Source organism: Pyricularia grisea (genome assembly GCF_004355905.1).
Source record: "Pyricularia grisea strain NI907 chromosome Unknown Pyricularia_grisea_NI907_Scaffold_1, whole genome shotgun sequence".
Lineage (NCBI taxonomy): Eukaryota > Fungi > Ascomycota > Sordariomycetes > Magnaporthales > Pyriculariaceae > Pyricularia > Pyricularia grisea.
Genome location: NW_022156716.1, coordinates 5,303,721 through 5,328,615, shown reverse-complemented (window position 1 = coordinate 5,328,615; position 24,895 = coordinate 5,303,721). Strand labels below are relative to the sequence as shown.

Sequence of the window (24,895 nt, the reverse complement as noted above, 5' to 3'; positions counted from 1 at the left end):
GTTGAGATTGACTTGATTTTGATGACGATATGAACAAGATCGCATTACCTCTTTTTTTTTTTATTTTTTTTTTTTTTAATTCTATAGCATTCCAACGATAGGACTTAACCGAGGTTCTCGTTTTATACCAAACTTTCTGATTACTGAATTGTATTTTCAATTTTACATTGCTCAAAAAAATTTGTGTCAAATACTGTAGGCAAGTCGATTAATTCTTTACGATACTTACTGACAGTAAAACCAATGCTTGTCAAGTTTACTCAGAGTTTCAGTGTGGGCAATGCTTCAAAGGTAAAGAAAAGAAACGAACCCATCAAGGGCGTGATATTCACCAAAAAACCCTACATGCTAAGTACAAATTAATCGTGAATGCCTCATCTTCCATCAAACTCCTGGTCACCATCGATTTGCGACAATCCCCTCGCATCCCAAGATCACCAAGCGATTTACTTGGCAGCGGCACCAGCCGGCTTGGGGTTGAGGAGCTGGGTGGCAGTGTTGGCGATGGGGTTGGCAGTGTTGGGCTGACCCTTGCCGTTGTTCAGACCGGCGGCGGCGCCAACCGAAGCCAGAGCACCGTTGATGTTGGGAGCACCGCCGGCGGCGGGGACGGCGGCGGCGGGCTGGGCACCCGATGTGCCGAGGAGCGCACCGGTGGCGCTGGTCAACGGGTTGGTGGTGGCCTTGTTGGCCTGGCCAGCGGCGGGGGCGGGAGAGGCCTTGGGGGCACCAGACTGCTTGGGGGCGGCGGGGGCGGCGGGGGCGGCGGGGGTGGCGGGAGTGGGCGAGGCACCGGCGGCGGGAGGGGCGGCGCCGTTGGCGGGAGGTGCCTGCAGGGCCTTGATGCCGTCGTCGATCTGGGCGGTGACCTGGTCGACTGCCTGCTGGGCGATGCTCTGGCCGATGGCGGGGATCTTGGAGACGATGGCCTTGCCGAGGGCGGTCGAGTCGGTCTTCTGGGTCTGGAGGGTCTGGACGGCGATCTTGGTGAAGCCGAGCTGGTCAAGAGTGTCCTTCTTGCCCTTGAGGGCGTCGATGGTGTCCTTGACGGCGGTCGTCAGGCCGCCAGAGGACTGCTGGAGGGTCAGGGCATCCTGGAGCGAGAGCTCTTGGCTGGCGTTGATGTCGGTGGTTGCCTGCTTGATGGTCTTGCCGAGGTCGTCAGAGGCAGACAGGACCGGGGGCCCGCTCTGCGGGTCGGTCGTGATGCCCTTGACGGCGGTGGTGAGCTTGCCGAGGCCAGTCTCGATGGTCTTGAGCGCACCCTGGATGGACGCCAGGTCCCTCTTGACAACGGCGGCGGGGGCTGCAAGACCAGTGGCCAGGAGCAGGGAGTTGAGGATGACGGTTGAGGCGCGCATATTGAATGAGATAGATGCTTTAGATCAAAGAATTGAATAGGGAACGAGCCAAAGTAAGGAAAGTGGGTATTTGTTTTATGTGAAGAAGAAGAAGAAGAAGAAAGAAGAAAAGAAGTTTAAGGAAGGTCTGGAGCTGTTTGTGTTTGTTTGCGTACGTAAATTTGCTAACCGACCAGCGGAATCTTCACGAAGAGCTCTTTAGAGTCTAGAGGAGTCTAGGAAATGCAGATGATTCGATGGCTTGATGGTTCTCTTCCATTTCCGACTTGAAGCGAGAGATGGCATGGCATTATATACACGGAAACATTTGATATCGTTTACACTCAGTCAGTCAGTCACACATACACACACACACACACACACACACACACACGCGCGCGCGCGCGCGCGCAAACGAGAAGACGAGGCTCTGTCTACGGACGGTGAGTCCATTCTCTCCGGGGCACGTCCCTCCGGATCGTCTGTTGATTGATCTCGGAGCTCAGGGCACGTTCGATTGCTTTGGTGCAAAACTCGCACTCTGATGCTGCACCAACAATGTCCTCAACATGCACTCTTGGGGCGATATTCTTTTGTTCTACCCTTTTGGTGAGCTTCCTTCAACCCATGTCTATCTGCTAGGGACATGATTCCGCTGTCAATTCACCCATAGTCGGACGCATGTTTTCCAGAACCTGAGGTGAAACGCACGATGGCCATGGGCCCGTTCATTGGACTAAAAGAAGGCAGGGGAGGCGTCTGTGCTTTGGACAGAAATTGGTTGATATGCCAACAAGTGATGTGAGAATGTCCAGGATGTGGTTGGGAATAAAAGTAAGGGGAAAAAAAAAGGGGCCGTGAACTTTTGTCCTAGGAACTCCGTCCGGATCTGACAAGCTTGGTATAATTTCCCAGGTCCAATCGCGAGGCTGGAAAGGCCATTGAGTTGATCAACATTTTCGGACGCCATACTGCAGGGTCGCCGTGTATGCGGAAGGAACCGAACCATATTTCCTCTTGTCTTTTGTTTATTCCATTGTTCTCGTCTTTGCTTTGGACAAAATTTTAAACCTCGGAATATGTACTGTACCTAAACAATCTAACAATATACTGCCACTTACGCAGTTGATAAAAAAAGACCTGCATTTAACCTAACATTAGCTTCACCAACACCCAATCACCTGATAGGCAGCACGCTCAAGCATCCTTTCGAAAAAGGGGGCAAAAACATTCTTCCCAAAGAAGCATATACATACCAGCCAGGAACCATTGTGGCATACGGCTTTGACGGGTAAGTACTTTTTTTTTTTGGTCCCATCTTCATTTTTTTGACAATCGATGGAATAAAGCTAAACTTCAAGTGTCCGCCCCGTGTCACTCGCGCGGTCGACGGCCTAGACTCCTAGACTAGCCGAACTATCTAGTCTTCTGCGCTTAGCCTCTTCTTGCCACTTCCTTCCCCAGTGGCCTGTGTTTGATGAAAGACTTTTTTGTCCCTTCATGTCTGTGCGTGCTTGCGGACCATGTAGCCATGTTGACGACGGACATACTTCGGCGGCTAGTTTCTAAGCATGAGGATATTTTGAAAGAAACATGAAACTTTTGGATCAGGCAAACAACGCGAGTGGTAGGTTGGCGTCATTTTCTCTCAAGGTCACAGCTTCTGGATGGTTCATCGACCAAGTGGCAAAACAACAAAGGAGCAGGTGATCAAGCAGCTCAACTTTAATGTTTCGCTTCTCGTCAAGGTGTTAAAGTACTAACTACCTACACCTGGACAAGCCTTAGTCTACATTAGTTATGTATGTATGTCTTTAACTGTCAGCATTAATATTTATAACCATAGTCATTAAACTACCTAGATAATAGCAACTAATATTCACTATGGACTTCGCCAAGACACGCGGTTGCCGCGGATGCTTGTTTGTATACAGTCACGGCCCTTGTTATTAGAACAAAGCCATCATATAATGATATTATGCAGAGGACAGAATCAAAACACCATCCATGAAGACGACGACAATACATGCCTCAGAAAAAATGGCCGGAACGACACGCGCAACAAGACACGCAGCAGACTTTGAGGCATACGACACGATCATGCATACTCCGCGCTGGGGCCTTGTGCCAAACCTGCACGCTCCTTCACCCATCAAGCATGCGGTCCGATACTAACCCAATGTTGGCCGTCTAGTTTTCTTTTTCTTCCTTTTGTTTTTTGGCGTTGCATGATAACCTAAAAAAAAAAAAAAAAAAAAAAAAAGAATCAGACTGTGGTCTCATGTTTTGCCACGCGCCCCCTCATCATCACATCCGCATCATTGCAGAATAAACCCCAGCAGCGGCTAGGTTCATCACAAACCTGCACCTCACCCAAACGCTCACTCCATTCGGACTTGAGCTCACCTGTACCCTCATTGTACGGCTCGGTATGCTCCATCCACTCGGACCAGAAACACACCACCCGCTCAGCCTCTGGCGGACCCACCTCGAACCACTCCCGGTGAGCCCGACCACAGCCCGGGCAACTAGGCGACTCCCTGCGGCGCCGGCCTCGGAGCTGCGCGTGGCAGAGCCGCTCCACGCGGAGTGGATACCGCGTGGACACGCTGCAGACCGCCGAGGGTTCGTATCGGCACGCGCTCGCGATCCTCCGCATCCGGTCGGGAACAGACCTGGTCGTCATGCCGATCTTGACGTGGCGCGTTGGTGGGCTCACGGCTTCGTCGACCGGAAGGCAGAACACGTACACGTAGCCGCCCCCTGAATCTGCAGTCCTCTGCTCGTCTCCTGACAATGGTTTGGAAATCATGGCCCTGATGTCCCTGTTGGTTGTTTCGTAGTTGGAGTCAGTCCCGTGCCAGAAGGGGGAAAATATGTGCGGTATAGGTCTCCGCGGCTTGACGTCGTCCTCTTGTGTATACTCTTGGAGGAACGGTGCTCTTGTAGACATGGGCGATCCCAAACCTCCCCTGGTTTGAACAGAATCCTCAAAATCCCTGTTAGTATCTCTCGTAATACTTTTCTTGACAGCAAGCTCCCGCCCATGTCTTGCCGTCCGGTGTCCCTCGCATTCAGCAGCCACACCTTCCGGAACTGCTTTTTCAACCGGCAAGCATTTCCCGTCTTCAACTGGCGCCATATCTTGTACCAATCTATCTTGGGTTTTAGTACAAGGCCCGAAACCGAACTAGGGAACTGGTGACTTTTATTCTTTCTAAACACGCGCCATTGCACTTCTGATAGACCTTATGGAGAGGTAACTTCTTGTTATATAGTCCTCTGCTTGCTAGGAGTTAAGCAACTGTATAATATGACCCAGAGACTATCACCATGACCATCAGACCAGCTTCACGTAGTTCTGATTCTTTCTTAGTCTCCAGCAAAGGTACTAGCAAGGAGGAATCATAAAAGGGATGACCGGTGCTTCACCAACTGTCAGTGTCATTCACTATCGGTAAAAATATGAAAGAAAGAGTTCTAGTATCTTGAGATGGGTTAATAAAGCCATCCTACGACACCCTCAGCTGAGCTCTCTTCTTCCGCGCCTGGCAAAAGTTTTTTTTTTTTTTTTTCTTTTTTTCTTGAAAGGCAGCATAGGACTAGTACGATAAGTTCTCGCATGCACTCTCTTTTCTCTTTCTCTAAGTCTTAGTATTTTGCTAAGCTAGCTGCAAAGTACATCAACGCCGTAATGGAAATAATTTTATAATATACAATGCAAATGCTATTCTCCATTCTACAACGAACCACCTCTGCACCTCTGACGTTATTATGGTCCCGTCCCGAGTTAAATCGTTCGTAACACACAGGCAATAACAAGAGCCCTATGGTACTGTATAAAATCCCCTCGCTAAAGAGACACGGGATGTTTGGAAGCGAGAGAGGTGAAGACTTTATGCGGAGTATTCATCGTGGTAATTAAACATGCGACTCAAGACACCAAGGACGTGTTTGCCTTGGATGTCTACTCATACGGAATCCATCAAAAGCAAAACACACATCAGTCAGCCCTACTAAGCTCGCATCATATTCGGATCACAATTGTTTTCTTCTCACATTCAACTTGACTCCGTCGCCAGAGATGAGACCCTTTTCCAGTTTACAAACTGGCGTCGGATCACAGCCGGCAATGTTTTCAATGGTTATGCGATCAAAATGAGTCCGATCCCGGTTTCTAATTCATCGTAGCACATTCTCCATTATTAAATCCCAAGACACTGATCGTCTATATACGAGTCCCAGGCACGTCCCTTATCTTTTTTTTTTTTTTTTATCCTGAAAGGATTTACAACATGACCCACGAGAAAACATAGGCTGATTAACCAAGAATGCAAATAAAAGCTTTATCCAAATTATGTTTGAAAAAAAAAAAAAAAATGCACAAAAAGGCCAAGAAAAATATAAACGAACAGGAAAACAAATTATTCTAGCTCAAGAGACGTTTGTACGATAACAGCCATGGCGGCTAGATTACATATTCGCAAGCTCATTGTCGATCTGGCGGTCCAGGAATGTCCTCCTCTCACCGACCAGTTCAGTTTGCAACCTTTGCTCCACAAGAGCGCGTACCTGCTTCTTGGTCACCGTGTCCAGGTCAACCTCCATCAACACCGCCCTGATCGCATCTACGATCTGCATGTCATCAGGGCCAGCGGCGTTGCGCTGGAAATCAAAGCTCATAGTGCTCTGCCTTGCCGCCTCAGACTGGCCCAGGGGAGGCCGTGAGCCGCCGGCAAAGCCCATCGCCGTACCCGCGCGCGTCGGCACAGGCGAGGCATTTGCCACGTTGCGCAGGTTGCTCATGCTCATCATGCGTCCGTGGTTTTGCGCGTTTGCATCTTGGTAAGGTGACATGCTCACCATGGACTGTCGTGCAGCGGGATTGTCCGAGTAGGGGGTGGGCCCGGCATAGGTAGGCGAGCGCGACATGTGCTGGTATGGCGCAGGGCTGTTGGGCGAAATGTAGGCAGTGCTGCGGTTCATGCCGGTGAGAATGCTACCCGGACGGGCCGCCGAGTATACTGATCGCATGTCATCCATTTCGTAGGCGTCGGCAAAGACGTGATCCATCTTCTCGGTCGGACCACCACCACCACCACGACGGCCGGGGAGGTTGTTTGCAAGAGCGTAGTCGTCCCACCGCTGGAGGGGAATGGACCGAGGGTCGAAGCCTTCGTCGTCGACGGCCACAATAGTCTTTTTGCCAGACTCACCCACCACGATACGGGTGTTACCCCACGAGAAGTTGTCCTGGTTCCAGAAAGAGTAGATGGGGAGAACGAATGAGTAGATGGGGAAGGCGCAAAGGTAAATGATCATCCATCCGATGTGCTGCCATTGACGCTTGAGAATAAAAATCAAAGCCTGCAGACCGTAAACGGCAGCCAACATGATAAGCGTAATGAGTGGGAACGGCCCAGTTCCGGAGGCTACAGTGTAAATCAGGTATCCGAGGTAAACGCAGGTGGCCGGGAGAATGATGGTTCCAAACAGATCGACAAAGACGACGAATCGCATGCTAAAGCAGCAGAAACCACACATCTCCTTGAGAGTCATCAGTTCAACCAAGTTGTGGATAGTCGAGTTGATCCATCTTCGACGTTGTGAAAGCAAAACGCTCCACTTCTCCGGCGCCGCAGTCTGACAGAATGCGTTAGGGTTAAACTTGAACGACATGTAGGGGAAGTGCTTGGTCATAAGGGTGGTGAGATAACGATCTTCTCCAAGCGAAAGCAAGTTCTTCTTGTGGAGGGTATCGACGTAGCAATCGCTATAGTCCCTGATGACGTTGTCTGAAATGATCAAGGGCTTGCCCTTGTCGGCAGTACGCAAGCGATACATTGTGAAACTGTGCGGTATATACAAGTTAGTCATGTACTAGTTCATATTTCATACAGAGAAAATAAGCATCTGGTGCTTCTTACCATCCAGGCAAACAGGTGACACTGCCAAAGAGAGACTCGAAAGCCTTGGCCAAGTGGTGAGAAATGAAGTATTCGTAGACCTGGATCATTGTCCACCATGAACGTTCCTCATTTTGCAAGCTGGTTTCACCGCAAATGCCGGCAATCTTTGCGTCGGATGCACATGAGGCCACAAGACGGGTAAGGGCGTCCTCGCGAACGCAGGTATCAGCGTCAATCATGAGAAGGTATTCGTAAAGCTCGGGGTCAACGCCGATGATATTGTTGATCTGGTGGAACATTTCGAGCTCGAGCGGGTTCATCGGGGCACGGTGGTGAACACGATTGAGGAAGCTCATCAGCAAAATCTGGGAGTCACGCTTGCCTCGGTTACCAGGCTTTGCTTTGCTCTGTTCCGACTCCTTGCCAACTTTAACAACGACGACGTAAGGGACTACGTTGCCCTCAAACTCGTAAAGACCAGAGTAAACCTTTCCGTAGTTCAGCTGCTCGCTGCTGGCACCGACCGACTTGAAGGGCAACGCAGGCGGATCGACCTTGGGGTCAACTCCCAAGATGTCGAGAACAATCTTGGGCGTCGGACGATCGTTGCCCTCACCAGTGAGGACACCGTCGCAAATGACGCAAATCAGCTTCCGCTTGTTGTCGTACTGGAGAGCCGTGAGCGAATCGAGAGCCTTCCTCAGCGAGTCCTCGCCTTCAGTGTAGGCAGGCACCTGGCAGATGACGAACTTGTCTTGAGGCGAAGGGCGACGCTTGGAGCCAAACTGCAAAGCTGATACGAACTTGAGCAGGATGACCGCACACATGATGACGGCGAAGGCCAGCAAGAAGTAGTTGTTGGTCTGACAACGGGCTGTATACCGGAAATCCACGGTGCCGATATAGAAGTAGTTGTCCAAGCAGTTCAGGTTGTTGCGGAGAGTTGTGTAGGTCGTCAGGTTGTTCCGCTGCGCGTTGTTGAGAAGCCCATTCCAGCTGTCGGTGACATCTGTACCGGGATTCCTCTGGACGACTTGAGTCAAGCTGTTGTCGAGGAACTGGTACGAAGCAAGATTGTTCTGGGTTTTCAAGGTCGAAAAGTAGTCCCTGAGATCATAGACCTTGTTGTTGTAAATCGCCCACTTGCGGTCCTGATTCTGGCCCTCTGAGCTGATTTTCCCAGCGTCCCAAACGAGCTCTCCCTTGTAGTACTCTTTCATCCGTGGCAGGAAGGTATCCTGATACCAGTTGGCATTGGTCATACTGGACCGCGTGTTGGCCTGGTTGGGACCTGAGATGTGCATACCCTCGGAATTCGGAGTCTCGGTAGAGTTGGTGTCAAGAGACAGTCGGTCGCTAATTCCCAGACCAGGGCAGGCCTTGAACAAGGGAGGAGGGATGTATGCGTCCATGCTAACACCGGCAAATGGTTGCATCAGGTCCTGAGTTGCCTCCTGACCCGTGGTACCGTGGGTAATTTTCCAAAACTTTGAGAGATCGTAAACTTTGCCGCGGTTGCTGACCCAGAAATCAGTGTCGCCCTGGTGTTGCTGGACCTCATCGCGAGTCCAGACCTTGTCGAAGTTCGGGCAGAGTATACGGCCGAGGAAGATGATCCAGAAGACGATAGCAGCATTGATGAGCATAATGATGAGGCACAGGGCGACTTTCTCACGCCAGGCCATTCGTACATCAGGTCTCTTCATACGACCCACATAGCGAAGTAGAGGTGATGGGATCCAAAATGTCATGGCCCACACGGTAGCCACCCATATCCTACGGGATTTCGTTGTCTGTTGTTGTTCAATCTTTTTGTTATTGGCAAGTTCAGGGTCCAGCGCACCCACAAATTCGCCTTCATTGTTGAACAGAATGTCATCGCGTTGGTCGTCGCCCTTGTTTCCCAGACCGTAATCTCCCTTGCTAACGTTACGCAGGCCTGAGGGAGCCACAGAGGGGGCCACTCCGGGGCTGTGACCCATGCCCACAGCGAGGGTAGCTTGGCTTGGGTTCCTTTGGTGCAGCAGTTGGTCTCGGCTGCCATTGGAAGCGGTGTCATGAATTGGAGGGAAGTAGCCGCTCCCATTGTTGGAGTAGCCCGTGTCCATGGCCATAACACCAGGTGGAGCCATGAGGTTGCTGGCGCCCATGGGCATGTCTCCCATTGGCTTCATATCGAGCATGTTCTCAGCCTCCCACCAGGCGGCCTCGCGCATCCAGACACGTTCATGGCCTACGACCACCTCGCCGTTGCTCCAGCCGCGCTCTAAAATCCACGTCTCTATGCCTTCACGACCTTCTCTGCATCCCAGAACCGAGTACCGCTGGACAAACTCATCCACGTCAAAGTCGGCCGTGAAGTCGAGGTTTTTGTTGCGCCTATTGGCCCACTCAGGCAGCCTCCAGGCACGGAGTTGTCTAGATACGGTACCGGCAGACCAAGCCGAGTTTATTGAAGGCAAGGCAGCAAGACTGGCCGGGGAATCATCTGTAGGGTGGATTGAAAGATGATACCAGGCACGACTGCTGCCCAAAACACCTTGAATATCCAACCGACCAGTCTGGCCAAGTTGAATGCCCTCTCCGGAGACAGGGAACAGCAACTTCTTGAAAAAGCAGTCGTCATCGGCGACAATTCCAACCTTTTCAAGAATCTCCTCTCTCTTCTCCAAGTGGTGTTGTCTCTCTCTGCCTTTGGGGCCAGACATGTCGCCCAGCAAAGGTCCTGCTTCAGCCACCGCATTCTGCGTCTCACGCAGGACAGATTGACCGGCGGAAGCAACCTCCACACCGTCCTGCTTCATCTCGGAGTTGATGCCTTGAGAGTCGTCGAAAATCCCGCGCATTGCGAGAGCTTTTGCCAAAGTAAGGTCTGGGACCTCAAGGATGGTCAGGCAAACAGTGTCGCCATTGTCCTCTGCGCTATTCGGGGTTCTGGCTCCGCGGCCGCCATCACTCGACTCATCGCCGTCCCGGATGCGCGCCATTTGGGCCTGGATGGCTTGATTGGCCTTGGAAATAACCCAGTCAACGAGAGCCTCGTAAAGCCCACCAACTAGTGTCTGTCGGTCTTCAGTGGTGCATTGCTTGGCCAAAACTTCGGGTTCAACGCCCAGAAGACCGCCCACATCTTCACAAACTTCCTCCAGGACCTCTTCATCGACTGTGTAGTCGAGAGTGTCACCAAGCTTGAGAAGGGCAGCCAGGGTGGAAAGTAAATCGCGATGTGAAGAGCCCTTGATTCCAATTTCCTTGAGAGCGGCACGGAGATCATCGGCGGAGGCCCCGTCATCTGCGGTGGGCAGGTACGAAGGCGGGTCATAGGTACCAGACCGAGCCAAAAGAGTGTAACTGGAAGCGCTCTTCAGGCCCAAGAATTCCCTTTCAGCCGGGGTTGAAGCACTGGATAGAAGGTGGTAAAAGACATCGAAGGCTCGGTACCCTGCCTCTGCCGGAATACTGAGAAGCCCAGCTACAGTGTCGATTCCAGCTTGCGACAAGGCTACACTAGCAGCAGTCACGTTGCCAGCCAGGTTCATCGTCAACGTTACGCCGAGAGCTGCATGTCGCGGAGCGGAGGGGTTAAATGGAGCGACACAATGGATGAATGGGTCCAGAGCCTCGAGCGCCTTGAACAGTGACGACGGGAGAGATACAGGGAAAGAGCGGAGGAAAGGCTTCAAGACAGACGGGGTAGACTGGTGGAGAGAGCTGCCGAGCTGTTAGCAAAGTACACGCAACAGAACAAACATGACATGCGCAGTGAAAACACATACCCAAGAATGATACATCCGTCCTCGGCGCGGCGACGAGCATGCTCCCATGCTCGTGCTGCGAGGGCAGGGTCGACGGTGCCTCCAAATTCTCCGTCAGGCCCAGCCTGCGTAGCTGTGAGCCACGTATTGACAACCAGACTGGTCCCTGCATCCAAGCGGTAGGGCTGAGACGCGAGGTAGATGTTATGAACGGCGTTGAGCAACGTTGTTGTCGAGACCGAGGTAGACTGTTGCCCGGCTCCTCGGGGGCCGCTCATGCCCTCCGAGGTTACCGAGTACATTGACATTCGCCGGCTCGCCATTGTCGCTGGAGAAGACGAGGTCTTCAGCAAGCGACAACAAGCAGCAAGTCCGACTGGGAATGTGCGAGATGTATACCAAGTCCGGTCAAAACAGACGTATGTCCCACAGGATCGTAGACTCCGCCCAGCAAATGTCCAATAAGTTGGCTACTGCACCAGCCAGCCAAAACTCTTGATGCTGAGGTGTAGCGGAGCGAGATATGAAATCGACGTGAAGGAAGGACGTGACTGTGTGGTGGGTGTTGGTTTCTCGTCGTGATGTTTTGGAAGATCGGCAGTCGAAAAGAAAAGAAAACCTAATTAAGAAATAGTAGATATGCCAATAGATAAATACTGTAAACAAACAATAAATAGTAAACGACCGATTGGAAACCGTTTGAAAGAGTGCAACGGTTTCAAGATAGAATGGGCAAAAGCGAATGATTGCCGGATGAGAGACTTGGTTGAAAAAGGTAGGTCTCAAACTTGGTCGATGAAGAAACAAACCTATTGCAACCTCTGGTTGTCTCGACGAAGGGAGCGATGGGAGGGACGCTGGACAAAGTAGAACCAGGCGGAAGGTCCTGCACAAATTACTGCGGAGAGGCTAAGGGTATGACCGATCGAGCTCTGGCCCAAAGGAGAGAAAAAAAAAAAAAACACTACCACAACAATCATTGTGTGACAACATGGGTGTGTGGCAAGGCCACCAGGGGAACGGCCAACATCCCAAGGAGCCGATTGGCGATCAGCCAGAGGGAACCAGGATTTTGGTTTGCACAGTCGACTCCCACTGTGGGGAATACGAACCGCATTCTGAAAGCAACCAGCACAGCTCCACAATCACCCACTTCACTGGGCGGGATTTGAAATAGGAGTCCAGGAGAACAGTCCAGAAATCAAGCTTTGTGCAGAATCCGAGGCAGCATCACTCCATCACGAGACATTGTCGATACGGACGGTCAGCTACCACCTAAAGGGTGGCAATACTTTTTTTTATTATTTTTATTTTATTTTAGTTTACAGTAGTATATGCATCCTCTTTACTCAAAAACCTACTCTATATTGTCCGTATATCTCAGCACAGCCACTTCCTAGCTCACCTAGGCACGGCGGGCGCGGGAAGCAACGTTCATCTCGAGATCAGAAAGAGACAAGACGAGTTCGGATATTTTTAGTCAAGGATTTACTCTAGAAGGAAATAAGTAGGTACCTTGTCTTGTACCGCTGGTACCGTGCAGGCAAGGTAATGCTTACTGTACGTCAACCCCTATTATTCAAACCTACGAAAGTGGGCTGACTCTATCCCGGCCGAGCGCCCAGCCAATACTACCTGCCTTGACATGAGCACATACAGTATTGTGTTAATCCTTCAAACTACTGTAATGTATCCTGCAATAGTGGCGTTCGTAGCGTGTGCTCCAATCAGCCGTGACACTGATTTGGATTTTTTTTTTTTTTTTTTGTTCTGCCTTGGCCGAGTGTTCGGCAGATGCAGTCTAGCGACATATGAAGGCTCCATCTAGCTCACGATAAATTACAAGATGCAATTGCTCGAACGGCACAAAAGTGCATGCAAATGGCATGGGAAAATCTTTGGCGGCTGGGAGGCGTTGGAGCTGAGCGGTTAGTGCTAGATCGAATGAATCTCGACCACAAGATTGGTTTTGATTTCCCCAGTCGCCTGTAGCGGGCTGAGAATCAAACAAACAGTGCGAGCACCTACGGCAGTGGACAGCCCCAGCCCGCGACACGAACAGGCCGACGTGGGGCAATATTTTCTTTCATGCAGCATCTAGCCAGGCTAATGCTGACTTCTAACCAGGAAGCAATCCCAGCCTCAGTAATGCTCAGACGCTGTCGTTGGCTGTCATCTGGTTTTCTCTGCATCCCGTCTGAACCTTCTGTTGCTTTCACACACGAAAGCAAAAGACTGGGACGCATTTGAGTTTTTTTCCTTCTTGTATCCAAGGCAGGGCGTGGATTTGTTTGTTTGTGTTTTCTTGAAAGTGAACGAACGGTTTTACTAGATCGTTAATAGTCCGAGCGTAGGCAACTTGTAGTAGAACTAATCTGCCGTAGAAAGGAACTCTGAGACAGTAGCCTACGTATAGGCAGGGTCCGAATCAGATAGAGAATGAAAACGCACCGAGGCCATACTCCTTCATAGGCTTTTGCCGGGGGGGAGAAAGCTTTGGTTTTCATATGATGTCGTTCTTTCCCGAAAACGGCGTGCACGAGATTTAATTTTGCGTCTTTGCTCGCAACCTGGTATGCATTACAGATCTTCTCTGCTTCAAGTGCTGTCAAGCACGAGCTCAGCAGGCAGCCCCACAATTGTCTTCCATGCAAGCCGGACCTGGCCACTGTAACGGGAAAATTGGATTGGTGCGAAGCACCCGGGCCACGCCCCCTTGCTCGTATTAGGACGTTGCAGCTGGCCCACGATTGCCTGTCCGGCCTGGATGAGCGATTCTCCCTTTTTTTTTTTTTCCTCCTCTTTCCCCGGCGAGTCTTGGTAGTATTCACAAGAGCCGTCAATTCAGGTGTGGTCTTCCGCATTAAGGCTCTGTTATTGCCTGGCTGTTTGCAACAATTTACACTTTTCCTTCTTTGGGATTCTCCTTCTTCCACAATCACTCGTTTGTTCATACCGTTCGTCAGGCCCTCGTCCTTCGTTTTTCGGGCCTTTTTGCTTGTCGCCGCGGTTCCAAATCACTCCCATAATAGTAATAAGGGTTGGTCTGTGGACTTCGTGTTTTCTCGTGTTACGCAGGCACAGCAGCGGGGGTTTCTCAAGACAACTTTGTCCTAGATTCCCTACTGCTTCTAGTCCAGATACAAGTTTGCGTCCTAGAGGCTCAACCCCGACAGGTCAACTCTACAGCCATTTGAGTAGTGGCCAAGCCGACAAGCGAGTAACAAAGTCCCAAACTTTCTTTCAAATCCAGCCTTCTATAGGGAACCAAATTTCTCAAACGGCCTTCAGGCGCGTTGCTGCCTCGACTCGAGGCTGCTTGCTCTCGACATGGCACAACACCTTCCGCCTGTCGGCGGTAACGGTGGTGCTCATACGCAGCCTTCTCTACCTGCGCTGCCCGCCCACCTCCAGTCCGATACGCACCTCACTGGGCACCTTGCCAGTCGTTTCCACGTCAGTCTGCCAACCGCCAAACTATCTTCTCACGCCTTCATCTCAATCAACACCTACACGTCCTCCAGCAAGGGACAAGATGGAGGCAAGGCTGGAAGTGCTCAAGGCGAGGCCGAGGATATGGCCGACAGGGCTTTCCTACGTCTCGGTCACCGTTCTGAGAATCAAGCAATCCTTTTCTTGTAAGTATAATCCTTGAACCCATTCCCTTCCATACCCAGCCGTGGGCGATGCTGACAATGATGCAATTCCAGGGGTGAATCTGGCTCAGGAAAGACGACCATCCGATCGCATATTCTGACTGCCCTCCTGAACAAAACCTCGACGCCCCTATCCACAAAGGTCTCGCTCGCTGCATATGTCTTCGACACCTTAACCACTACCAAGACTGCCACCACCCCGACGGCATCCAAGGCAGGTCTCTTCTACGAACTGCAGTACGACACAGCGTCAACAACGAGTCCGCTGCTCATCGGAGGAAAGCTGCTGGATCATCGTTTGGAGAGGAGTAGGATTACCGATGTGCCAACCGGGGAGCGAAACTTCCATATCCTGTACTACATCTTGGCCGGCACAAGCGCTGCCGAAAAGACACACTTGGGCTTTGGAGAGCCGGATGCCGGAACCGGCAGCAAGCGATGGAGGTATTTGGGGCACCCGACCCAGCTCAAGGTCGGCATCAACGATGCCGAGGGATTTCAACTGTTCAAGACTGCCCTCCGTAAGCTTGAATTCCCCCGCAGTGAAATTGCCGAGATCTGCCAAGTCCTGGCTAGCATTCTTCACATTGGACAGCTCGAGTTCGAGAGCTCGGAAAACACAACAGTTGGCGGCGATGAGAGCGGTGGCTTCTCGCACGAGGGTGGCCAGGTGACAACTGTCGCAAAGAATAAGGACGTGCTTGCTATAGTGGCCGCATTTCTGGGCGTCAGTGCCGCCGAGCTTCAAACAACCCTTGGATACAAGACCAAGATCATCCACAAGGAGAGGGTCACTGTTATGCTCGACCCTGTTGGTGCCCGCGCCAACGCCAATGAACTAGCCCGGACTCTCTACTCGCTTCTGGTTGCCTATGTCATTGAGAACATCAACCAGAAGATCTGCGCTCCTGAGGAGGCCATTGTCAACACCGTGTCTATCATCGACTTCCCAGGTTTCTCGCAGCAAAGCTCCACTGGCTCATCTCTCGATTTGCTCCTGAACAATGCTGCTGCCGAGGCCATGTACAACTTGACCCTGCAAAACTTTTTCGATCGCAAGGCGGATCTGCTAGAGACCGAGGAAGTGAGTGTGCCACCCACTAGCTACTTCGACAACTCCGACGCAGTCAAGGGATTGCTCAAGACTGGCAATGGTCTCTTGAGTATTCTTGACGACCAAACCAGGCGTCACCGTACCGACATGCAACTCTTGGAAAGTCTGCGCAAGCGCTTCGAAGGCAAGAACCCTGCTATCGGCGTTAGTGCAGCCACCGCAAAACTTCCGGGCAGCAACTTCTTGTCCGAGAATACTGCTGCTTCCTTCACCGTGCGCCACTTCGCTGGTGAGGTCGAATACTCGATCAAAGGACTCGTCGAGGAGAACGGTGAAGTCATCTCTGGTGACCTTTTGAACCTGGTAAACTCTACCAAGAGTGACTTCGTTGCCCGCCTCTTCGGTCAAGAGGCTCTGCATACTGTCACACATCCTCAGGAGAGGACGACAGTGATGCAGGCTTCAGTCAGCTCCAAGCCTATGCGTGCTCCAAGTGTTATGTCACGCAAGATCAGGCCGGGAACGGCTCGTACTACTCGCCAACGCAAGGAATCAATTAGTGGGCGGCAGGACACCCTAGACGATATTGCCAGCGAAGCTGGAGATTCGCGGCGTCCTGTTAACAAGCCATCCGAGGAGGGCGCGTCGGGTCAGTTCCTCCACTCGCTCGACAATGTCACCAAGTCTTTTCACGCGCAGAACACCAACGCCTACTTTGTCTTCTGCTTGAAGCCCAACGACAGACGTATTGCCAACCAGTTTGATAGCAAGTGTGTTCGCACACAGATGCAGACATTTGGCATTGCTGAGATCAGCCAACGTATCAGATCTGCAGATTTCAGTGTGTTCTTGCCCTTTGGCGAATTCCTGGGTCTTGCCGATGTTGACACACTCCTGGTCGGAAGTGAACGGGAGAAGGTCGAGGCTGTTGTTGATGAGAAGCGCTGGCCGACCAACGAGATTCAAATCGGTTCTACTGGTGTATTCCTCAGTGAACGATGCTGGATGGAGATTGCGCAGCTCAATGATATGGTAACGAGCAGATTTGGCGTTCCCGAATCGGAGGGTGGCACTCCACTCGGCAATTTACCATACGGCGCTTCCAAGGAGCGCCTGATCGCGGCTGGTAACTCCCCGTACAACAACGACAAGACCAAGTCGGGCTACTTTGGCAGTAACGACATCGACGGCAAGTCAGATGCCGGAGCTTCGGCTTTTGGCGGAGGTGACATGTTCAAGAACCTTGATACTCGCGAGCAGATGGCTGAGCGTGGTAATGAGAAGTCCATGGTTGAGGTGGAGGAGTTCAAAGACAGCCCAAGCCGCAAGCGCTGGGTCTTCATTACCTGGATGCTTACATTTTGGGTCCCAGAGTTTCTGATACATCGCCTCGGTAAAATGCCCCGCAAGGATGTGCGCCTGGCTTGGAGAGAGAAGTTGGCTATCAACATCATCATTTGGTTCAGTTGTTTGGCCGCTGCTTTCATCCTGGTTGTGTTCCCCCTCCTTGTTTGCCCTACACAATACGTGTTTACTGGCGAGGAGCTCTCCGCCTACAACGGACAAAATGGCAAGTCTTCATATGCAGCCATCCGTGGGCAGGTCTTTGACATCGGATCATACATTCCCAGACACCCTCTGCCATATTTGCCAGCAAAGTCTTTCAACCAATACGCCGGCACTGATATCACGGGCCTTTTCCCCGTTCAGGTTTCTGCTCTGTGCCAAGGAAAGGATGGCTCTGTTAATCCGGCCGTGCTGCTGGATTATAAGGACACCAACATCACCGACTCGCCCAATGTTTACAACAGTCAGGATCAGAATGCAAAATACCACGATTTCCGCTACTTCACCAACGATACAAGACCCGACTGGTTCTCTCAGATGATGATTACTTTCAGGGGCACGTATAAGAAGGGCAACATTGGCTACCCTGCTGGAACCGTCCAGAAGATGGCCCAGAACAGGAACGCTATCGCGATGCTCAACGGTCGGGTGTACGACTTCACCAAGTACATTGCTGGAGGCCGTACTTTTAGGGTTAAATACAACGAAACGCCTCCTACCGACCAGAGCCTACTCGACTTCATGGACCCATCAGTTGTGAAGCTGTTCCAGGACCGCAGCGGAGAGGATATTACCCCACTTTGGGGTGCACTAAGGATGGACCCGACTCTGAGACAGTCGATGCAACTCTGTCTTGATAACCTGTTCTATCTTGGCGATGTCGATACGCGTAACTCGCCGCGTTGCAAGTTTTCCGAATACTTCATCCTCGCTGTTACGATTGTTCTTGTCTCGATCATCGCCTTCAAGTTCCTGGCTGCGCTCCAGTTCGGTACCAAGAACATGCCCGAGAACCTCGATAAGTTCATCATGTGTCAGATTCCTGCGTACACCGAAGACGAAGAGTCGCTTCGTCGTGCTATAGACTCCGCAGCTCGCATGCACTACGACGACAAGCGCAAACTTTTGATCGTTGTTTGTGACGGTATGATTATTGGTCAGGGTAACGACAGGCCCACGCCGCGCATTGTGCTCGATATTTTGGGTGTCTCAGAAACAGTCGATCCCGAGCCCCTCAGCTTCGAATCTCTGGGTGAAGGTCTCAAGCAGCACAACATGGGCAAGGTCTACTCGGGCTTGTACGAGGTTCAAGGTCACATCGTCCCCTTCATGGTCGTCGTCAAGGTCGGCAAGCCATCCGAGGTCTCGCGTCCGGGTAACCGTGGCAAGCGTGATTCTCAAATGGTCATCATGCGCTTCCTGAACCGTGTCCACTACAACTTGGCCATGAGCCCGTTGGAGCTGGAGATGTACCATCAGATTCGCAACATTATTGGTGTGAACCCGACATTCTATGAGTACATGCTTCAGATCGATGCCGACACGGTTGTTGCTCCCGATTCGGCCACTCGTTTCGTCTCGGCTTTCCTGGATGACACCCGCTTGATTGCATGCTGTGGAGAGACGTCAATCGCCAACGCCAAACATTCCTTCATCACCATGATCCAAGTTTACGAGTACTACATTTCGCACAACTTGTCCAAGGCCTTCGAATCTCTGTTTGGCTCCGTTACCTGTTTGCCAGGTTGTTTCTCCATGTACCGTATCCGCGCCGCCGAGACGGGTAAGCCGCTTTTCGTCTCCCGCGAGGTTGTCGACGCCTACGCCACTATCCGCGTGGACACGCTGCACATGAAGAACCTGCTTCACCTTGGTGAGGATCGTTACCTGACGACGCTCCTACTCAAATACCACAACAAATACAAGACAAAGTACATCTACCGAGCACATGCCTGGACCATTGCCCCCGACTCCTGGAAGGTCTTCCTCTCGCAACGTCGTCGCTGGATCAACTCAACGGTGCACAACTTGATCGAGCTTATGCCCATGGGCCAGCTTTGCGGTTTCTGCTGTTTCTCCATGCGTTTCATCGTTTTCATCGATTTGCTCTCTACCGTCATTCAGCCAGTCACCATCGCCTATATTGTTTACCTTATTGTGCGCTTGGTCATCGCTCCTGACATGGTGCCCGTCTTGGCTTTCGTGCTGCTCGCGGCAGTTTACGGTCTTCAAGCTATCATCTTTATCCTGCGCCGCAAGTGGGAGATGATTGCATGGATGGTTCTCTACATCATCGCCGTGCCAATTTTCTCGTTTGGTCTCCCGCTGTATGCCTTCTGGCACATGGACGACTTCACATGGGGTAACACTCGTGTTGTCACTGGAGAGAAAGGTAAGAAGGTCGTGGTCACTGACGAGGGCAAGTTTGATCCCTCGTCTATCCCTCGCAAGAAGTGGGAGGAATACCAGAGCGAGCTGTGGGATGCACAGACCTCCAAGGACGACACCAGATCCGAGGTTTCTGGGTTCTCGTACGCCACCAAGGCCCCCGTCGCCGTCTCTGAGTACGGGTTCCCCGTCAATCCCTATGGCGCGTACCCTCCCAGTCGACCTGGGAGCACCACAGGTATACCGCAGATGCCACACATGCCTTACTCGGCCAGCCGCATGTCATTGGCACAATCAGACATGCTCATGGCGGGCAACAGACAAAGCCAGTTCGGTGGATCACAGTTCAACCTTGCTCCAACTGGCAGTGAGATGGAGCTTTCAAACCTGGCTGGCTTGCCATCTGATGATGCCCTGCTTGCCGAGATCCGGGAGATCCTGAGGACGGCAGACTTGATGACGGTCACCAAGAAGGGTGTCAAGCAAGAACTGGAGCGGAGGTTCGGGGTCAACCTGGACAGCAGGAGGGCGTACATCAATAGCGGTAAGTACTCAGCTACTATCACGTGGCCCCCAACCCAACTCGCGCCATCTCAGAGACAAGTTACTGACGTAAGACGTGACACAGCCACCGAAGCACTCTTGTCGGGCCAGCTGTAGAAGAGCTGCGTTGGACATCGAGGCACGGGTTGTCGCGAACTCATAAAATTCGTTTCTTGGATAATTGCTAGCAACCTAGGACGCTTTGCTCTTGTTTTACAAGCCGTTTTCCCATGAAGGATGCTCATGACAGAAATTGCTATTACTGCAGACTATACATATCGTAATATTTTTGCTCTTCTTTTTTTAACCTGCCCCGTTCATTCGTTTGGTCAAGCAGCAAGCATATTTACAAGGGAACCCCGAGGGAGGGCTCGGGATCCAATCTACCCAACAAAAAAAGATATAGACGTGATATATATTTTTGGTGCAAAAAATTTGTTGTCATCAAGACTGTAATTTTCTTTGTGTCAGTCAGATGTTTGTCATTTTGTGTATACTGTTAAGAGCCTAAATTGAAGTTAAGAAGGTACGGAATACGGTTTATTGAAATTGCCTTGAAAGGACAAGAATCAATCAATCAGCCTCACACAACGTTCATTCATTCGTGGGATATTGGACAAATCGGACACGCACTGGCAAATGAGTTAGGGGGCGGCACCCTGTCTGTCAGCTTTGCTTTCTATCGCAATGAGGAAGCCGAGCAGCTTATCAATCGGCCATTGGTGCCATTGCTGGTGGACTACTAACCTAGGTTTGGAAGCTGGTGGATGCGAAAGGGCAACAGCCGCACTCGAGGTTTCCCGATGGCACGTCTCGGCGGGCGGCAGAGGCTCCCTCACACGGCGTGACTACCGACAATTGGCAGGCCACTGGTCAAGCAAGTCTTGGCTGTACTCCGCCAAATTCCAGGCACATTCCGCTTTAGGAAGCTGGCTAGTTGGATAACCCCTGGGCCCGTGGGGTGCCGCAGATGAAGACTATCAATGCCGACCAAGCTTTTCTTGAAATCGTACAGAGTACGCCGACTTGTGGGTGAGGGCGAGCATGTGTATTAAAGACAAGCCATTGGCAGCTTTCCTGCTGTGGTCCATCGTGGCCTTGGTCTTCTTTCCTCCCTAGGCATTCGCTCACCTCTTACGTGGTCGACCTGAGAAGCAACAAGACAAGACAAGACAGACGCCTCCCCTCAAAAAGCCCGTCCAGTCCCCTCTATTTGCCACTCTGCCCAGTAACCTTGCACACATAACTTCTTTCTTCAACCTCTCAAAGTTACTGGTCCTGTGCTATCCCACCCGGCTATCAAGATGCAAATTACGCGCTCTCTTGTCCTCTTGGCCACGTCCGGCATGTTGGCTTCGGCCGCACCGGCCGCTGAGCCCCCCGCGAGCGCTTCCTCGGAACTGCGCCTGGTCAAGTTGTCTCCGGCCGATCCTGGCTCATGGATCACGGATGAGGAGAAGGAAGTTCTTGCGGTCAATCGCGTCGGCTTCCACGACATCACGGGCGTGAGCGAGGAGGAGCTTGCCGTCCTCTCCACCGACCCGGAAGAGGTCAAGCTCGAGGCCCGTCAGGCTGTCACTTACCCGACCACCTTGGCGAACCAGGCCCAGGCCGTCAGTTTGAGCAACCAGGCCACCACGACCAACCCTCAGAGCTGGTTGACAACGTTGGCGAAGTGAGTTGAAGCTGAGATGTTGATCATCAATTGATCTAGGAATTATGGTAACTAATAGTCACTGGCTGAGTAGTTATCAAACTCGCCACTACCGCTCCACCACCGGTACTCAAGCTGGCACATGGCTGCAGCAGCAGCTCAGGACCATTGTTGGATCCAAGGGCACCGTCTCAACCATTACTCACTCCTTCAACCAGCCCTCCATCATCGTTCGCATCCCTGGCCAGACGAGCGACCTAGGTATGTCTAGTCCCTCCTCCTCTCGACAGATATCACTGCTCCAGCAACTTTTGTCTCCCCCCGCTGACCAATTGTCTCTTCCAAACCCCTTCAAAAGTCATCACTGGTGCACACTACGACTCCACCGGAGGTTCGACTACTGCCCGCTCCCCGGGAGCCGAGGATGACGGCAGCGGCGTGGTGGTCATCATGGAGGCTCTGAGGGTCCTCGTATCTGCGTCGTTCGCGCCCAAGAACACGCTCGAGTTCCACTTTTACGGCGGCGAGGAGGGTGGCCTGCTGGGCTCGCGCGACGTGTTTGCTAACTACCGCAGCAATGGCCGCCGCGTGTTGGCCTATCTCAACCAGGACATGTCTGGTTACTCGCCCGGTGGCAAGCTGACCGTCTACACCGACTATGTCGACACGAGCCTCACGGCCTACGTCAGGCGCATTGCTCAGGCCTCGGCCGGAGTCGCGCCCTCCAGCTCCAGCTGCGGCTACGGATGCTCCGACCACGCCAGCGCAAGGTCAAACGGCTTCCCTGCCGCCTACGTCGGCGACGAGCCCATTGGTACCTCGGCTAGTTGGATCCACTCCTCCAGCGACGTAAGCTTGACCTTTCCTTTTTCTTTTCTTGTTCTTTGTCTCTTCAGAAAGCAGACGGGCATATACTAACATGGTTTGAAATGGGAAAAAAATAGTCCGTTGACAGGATCCAGTGGCCCACCATCCTCCGCCACACCAAGTTCATCATCAACTACCTGGTTGAGGCTTCTTACCTGTAAATTGGCCGTATCTCCGGGCTAACAGGACGCCATAACATCACTATTTTTAAGTGATAATGAATTTTAAAATGTAAATAGGTACCTTAGCTTTCTGAATGCTAAAGAATATAACAACATTGTCAAGATCAATGATAGGTTCTAGGTAGTTTGAATGAAGTTTGACATGGCGTTTAAGAAGATTTGTATCCTTTTATCTTGACAAAGAAAATCCCTATCCATGATGTTTATAATGCAACTATGATAACGCCAATCCCTAGATGCACAGTCGAAACAAGTATTGAGAAAAGATTATAAATTTGTAAACAGAGAACCATCCAGTGTCATTATATGCCTTTACTTCCGGCCCTGTTGTCTCTGAATCTCTTCCCGGAACACGTTCCTCCCAGACGTCGACGTGGGCGACCAGCTATCACTACTGGTAAGCTGGATCCCTGGTGTCTTGTCCTCGGGCTGGTGGTTGGCACGGAACGAGTCCCCGCGCGCAGCAACCCTAGGTATCTCGGCGTCATGGGTCGGATTGGCCGTCCCAGTCCTCTCCGGGCGGCTCTTGCGCACCCCATACCCCTGAGAAACGCGGCCTCGCCCAAATCTCCGCTTCAGGGTTGCAAAGGCCGCGGCGAGAGGGACGGTGCCCTTCTTGCGATAACTCCAGCAGCAGTAGAGGCCTACAACAACGAGCAACACGACGACAATGGGAACGATGACGATGTTTGAAACAGGCCCGGGAGAGCCATCCCTGCCGGCGTCGTGTACGGGCCACATGAAATCCTCGGTGATGACGACCCGGGGTCCGTTGCCGCGGATCTCGTTAAACTCGGAGCTGTCATGAGACTGGTAATTGTACTTGATGCTGGCGTTCACGGCGGCGCTGTTGGACTTGGTAAGCATGTCGGCTGGTATTGTCCAGGCGTAGTAGCCGACTGATGCTTTGACGCTCTGGGCTATCACCTCTGCTCGGCTGTCATCGTACACAACTTCGATCTTGACCTTGTCGTCTTGGTGAGCAAACTTTTGAGGGTCCCAGGTAACTGGATAATACACAGAAAAAGCGATATTTAGATCAGGTGCTCTGTATTTGGACCAATGTGGTGTCTCACTTGGGGGGGATTTATTCCTCACTGTAATAAGTCGAGTTTGGATTGAGCATGCTGCCTCGCTTCGGCGTACAGAATGGCATATCTTCACCGTAATAGTTTTCACAGACCATCAATGCACCATTTTTCTTGCCATAATCGGAAGTTGGAGCAGGGTGTGGAGCAAAGACTGTAGTGGTAGTCATGCCGTTGTTGGACAGGAACCAGGTGGACTCTGCAGTCAGGGTGCTCGGGGCCCCTGAAATGGTCTGAACGGCTTGGTTCGTCGTGGTGACGGTCGGCGTGATGGTGCGTGCAGCTCCAACCTCGTCGATGGTGATCCATGGTTTTGGCGGGGGAGCGGCGGTCACTGCTTGTCTCGGATCATTTGGGATTGATGTAGATACCAAGGGCGTCATCATGAACCAAAGTATGGTAGCGCCTAGTGGCACAAGCCGTATTGAGAACATTGTGGTCTTGAGATGGATTTCAAGAGTTGAGATCAAATACCTACGCTGCCTTGACAGTTTGGAAGTGAGGTATTTGAAGAGATCTGGAGCTGAAATCACATCCTAGCCACATATAACCCTTGCAGATGAACCAGAAAGCAGTCCCCCCTCTTGGACTAGGTCTAAGTTAGATAGGTATGTAAATACTTGCATCACTCGAACTCAGTGAGCTCGGCCAAGCGTTCAGATCCACTCGGAAAAAAACTCAGCTCGGGTTTTATTGAATGAGCATTGGATTATTCTCTATCATTGTTGCAATTCCCTGCATCGGAGCAGCCAAGGAAAGCCCCGCAGCTACTACTTTGCATTCGGGGCTTGGGATAACCAAAATAGGGTGACACAGCAGGCTCAGGCTCATGTGACCGTCGAAGAATATTGAAATTGGAAAGAGACAGAGACAGAGTGTGGGGAGCGCGCAACAGAACGAGCTAGTGATGCACACGATATGGTACCGTCCGTGTTGGTGGTGCATACCGAGAATAGGAAGGAGGTGAATGGACAGATCAAGGCAAGTGTGAGATTAGGGATCAAGAAAGTAGAAGGAAGCTCCCACCTGCCTTACCTACCTAACTAGGTAGGTATCTTTCCTTACCTTACTGTAAAGAGTTTTCAACCAGCGTCATCAATTGTCAAAAATTG

General features: G+C 51.7%; 7 protein-coding genes across 8 annotated transcripts; 2 read left to right on the top strand and 5 right to left on the bottom strand.

The window, feature by feature from the left end:
- Positions 1 to 446: 446 nt before the first annotated feature.
- PgNI_01633 (uncharacterized protein) lies at positions 447 to 1,361 on the bottom strand (the record flags this gene model as incomplete). The annotated part of the gene is made up of 1 exon (XM_031121705.1): positions 447 to 1,361. One exon carries the CDS (start codon positions 1,359 to 1,361, stop codon positions 447 to 449), a length of 915 nt encoding a protein of 304 aa, XP_030987764.1.
- A 2,245-nt stretch (positions 1,362 to 3,606) lies between these two features.
- PgNI_01632 (uncharacterized protein) lies at positions 3,607 to 4,293 on the bottom strand (the record flags this gene model as incomplete). Its single annotated transcript, XM_031121704.1, has 1 exon — positions 3,607 to 4,293. One exon carries the CDS (start codon positions 4,291 to 4,293, stop codon positions 3,607 to 3,609), a length of 687 nt encoding a protein of 228 aa, XP_030987765.1.
- A 1,117-nt stretch (positions 4,294 to 5,410) lies between these two features.
- PgNI_01631 (uncharacterized protein) lies at positions 5,411 to 11,900 on the bottom strand. Its single transcript, XM_031121703.1, has 3 exons — positions 11,026 to 11,900; positions 7,268 to 10,960; positions 5,411 to 7,191 (listed from the first exon to the last, which is right to left on the bottom strand). The coding sequence occupies exons 1-3, from the start codon at positions 11,325 to 11,327 to the stop codon at positions 5,814 to 5,816; spliced, it is 5,373 nt and encodes a 1,790-aa protein (XP_030987766.1). The 5' UTR covers positions 11,328 to 11,900; the 3' UTR covers positions 5,411 to 5,813.
- Positions 11,901 to 12,708: 808 nt separating this feature from the next.
- Positions 12,709 to 13,509, bottom strand: PgNI_01630 (uncharacterized protein; the record flags this gene model as incomplete). Of its 2 annotated transcripts, XM_031121702.1 has the most annotated exons (3): positions 12,709 to 12,909; positions 13,033 to 13,308; positions 13,456 to 13,508. In XM_031121702.1, coding segments are annotated over 3 exons (405 nt in total), but the record flags the coding sequence as incomplete, so codon positions are not given. The 2 variants fall into 2 exon arrangements, with proteins under 2 accessions (XP_030987768.1, XP_030987767.1); XM_031121701.1 differs by having other exon boundaries at positions 13,033 to 13,509.
- Positions 13,510 to 13,815: 306 nt separating this feature from the next.
- PgNI_01629 (uncharacterized protein) lies at positions 13,816 to 20,553 on the top strand. The gene is made up of 3 exons (XM_031121700.1): positions 13,816 to 14,642; positions 14,715 to 19,993; positions 20,078 to 20,553. Exons 1-3 carry the CDS (start codon positions 14,335 to 14,337, stop codon positions 20,107 to 20,109), a joined length of 5,619 nt encoding a protein of 1,872 aa, XP_030986357.1. The 5' UTR covers positions 13,816 to 14,334; the 3' UTR covers positions 20,110 to 20,553.
- Positions 20,554 to 20,930: 377 nt separating this feature from the next.
- Positions 20,931 to 24,442, top strand: PgNI_01627 (uncharacterized protein). Its single transcript, XM_031121698.1, has 5 exons — positions 20,931 to 21,667; positions 21,741 to 21,907; positions 22,005 to 22,495; positions 22,591 to 23,702; positions 23,794 to 24,442. Exons 1-4 carry the CDS (start codon positions 21,297 to 21,299, stop codon positions 22,672 to 22,674), a joined length of 1,113 nt encoding a protein of 370 aa, XP_030986365.1. The 5' UTR covers positions 20,931 to 21,296; the 3' UTR covers positions 22,675 to 23,702; positions 23,794 to 24,442.
- PgNI_01628 (uncharacterized protein) lies at positions 23,008 to 24,217 on the bottom strand (the record flags this gene model as incomplete). The annotated part of the gene is made up of 2 exons (XM_031121699.1): positions 23,008 to 23,702; positions 23,794 to 24,217. The coding sequence occupies 2 exons, from the start codon at positions 24,215 to 24,217 to the stop codon at positions 23,008 to 23,010; spliced, it is 1,119 nt and encodes a 372-aa protein (XP_030986356.1).
- Positions 24,443 to 24,895: the final 453 nt, after the last annotated feature.

Coding starts and splice junctions, on each gene's coding strand:
- PgNI_01631 (XM_031121703.1), bottom strand. CDS start 11,327: ATGGCGAGCCGGCGAATGTCAATGTACTCGGTAACCTCGGAGGGCATG. Junction 10,961..11,025: donor GACGGATGTATCATTCTTGG/GTATGTGTTTTC, acceptor ACAGCTCGGCAG/CTCTCTCCACCAGTCTACCC. Junction 7,192..7,267: donor GTCACCTGTTTGCCTGGATG/GTAAGAAGCACC, acceptor TATACCGCACAG/TTTCACAATGTATCGCTTGC.
- PgNI_01629 (XM_031121700.1), top strand. CDS start 14,335: ATGGCACAACACCTTCCGCCTGTCGGCGGTAACGGTGGTGCTCATACG. Junction 14,643..14,714: donor AATCAAGCAATCCTTTTCTT/GTAAGTATAATC, acceptor ATGCAATTCCAG/GGGTGAATCTGGCTCAGGAA. Junction 19,994..20,077: donor GAGGGCGTACATCAATAGCG/GTAAGTACTCAG, acceptor GACGTGACACAG/CCACCGAAGCACTCTTGTCG.
- PgNI_01627 (XM_031121698.1), top strand. CDS start 21,297: ATGCAAATTACGCGCTCTCTTGTCCTCTTGGCCACGTCCGGCATGTTG. Junction 21,668..21,740: donor TGGTTGACAACGTTGGCGAA/GTGAGTTGAAGC, acceptor CTGGCTGAGTAG/TTATCAAACTCGCCACTACC. Junction 21,908..22,004: donor TGGCCAGACGAGCGACCTAG/GTATGTCTAGTC, acceptor CCCCTTCAAAAG/TCATCACTGGTGCACACTAC.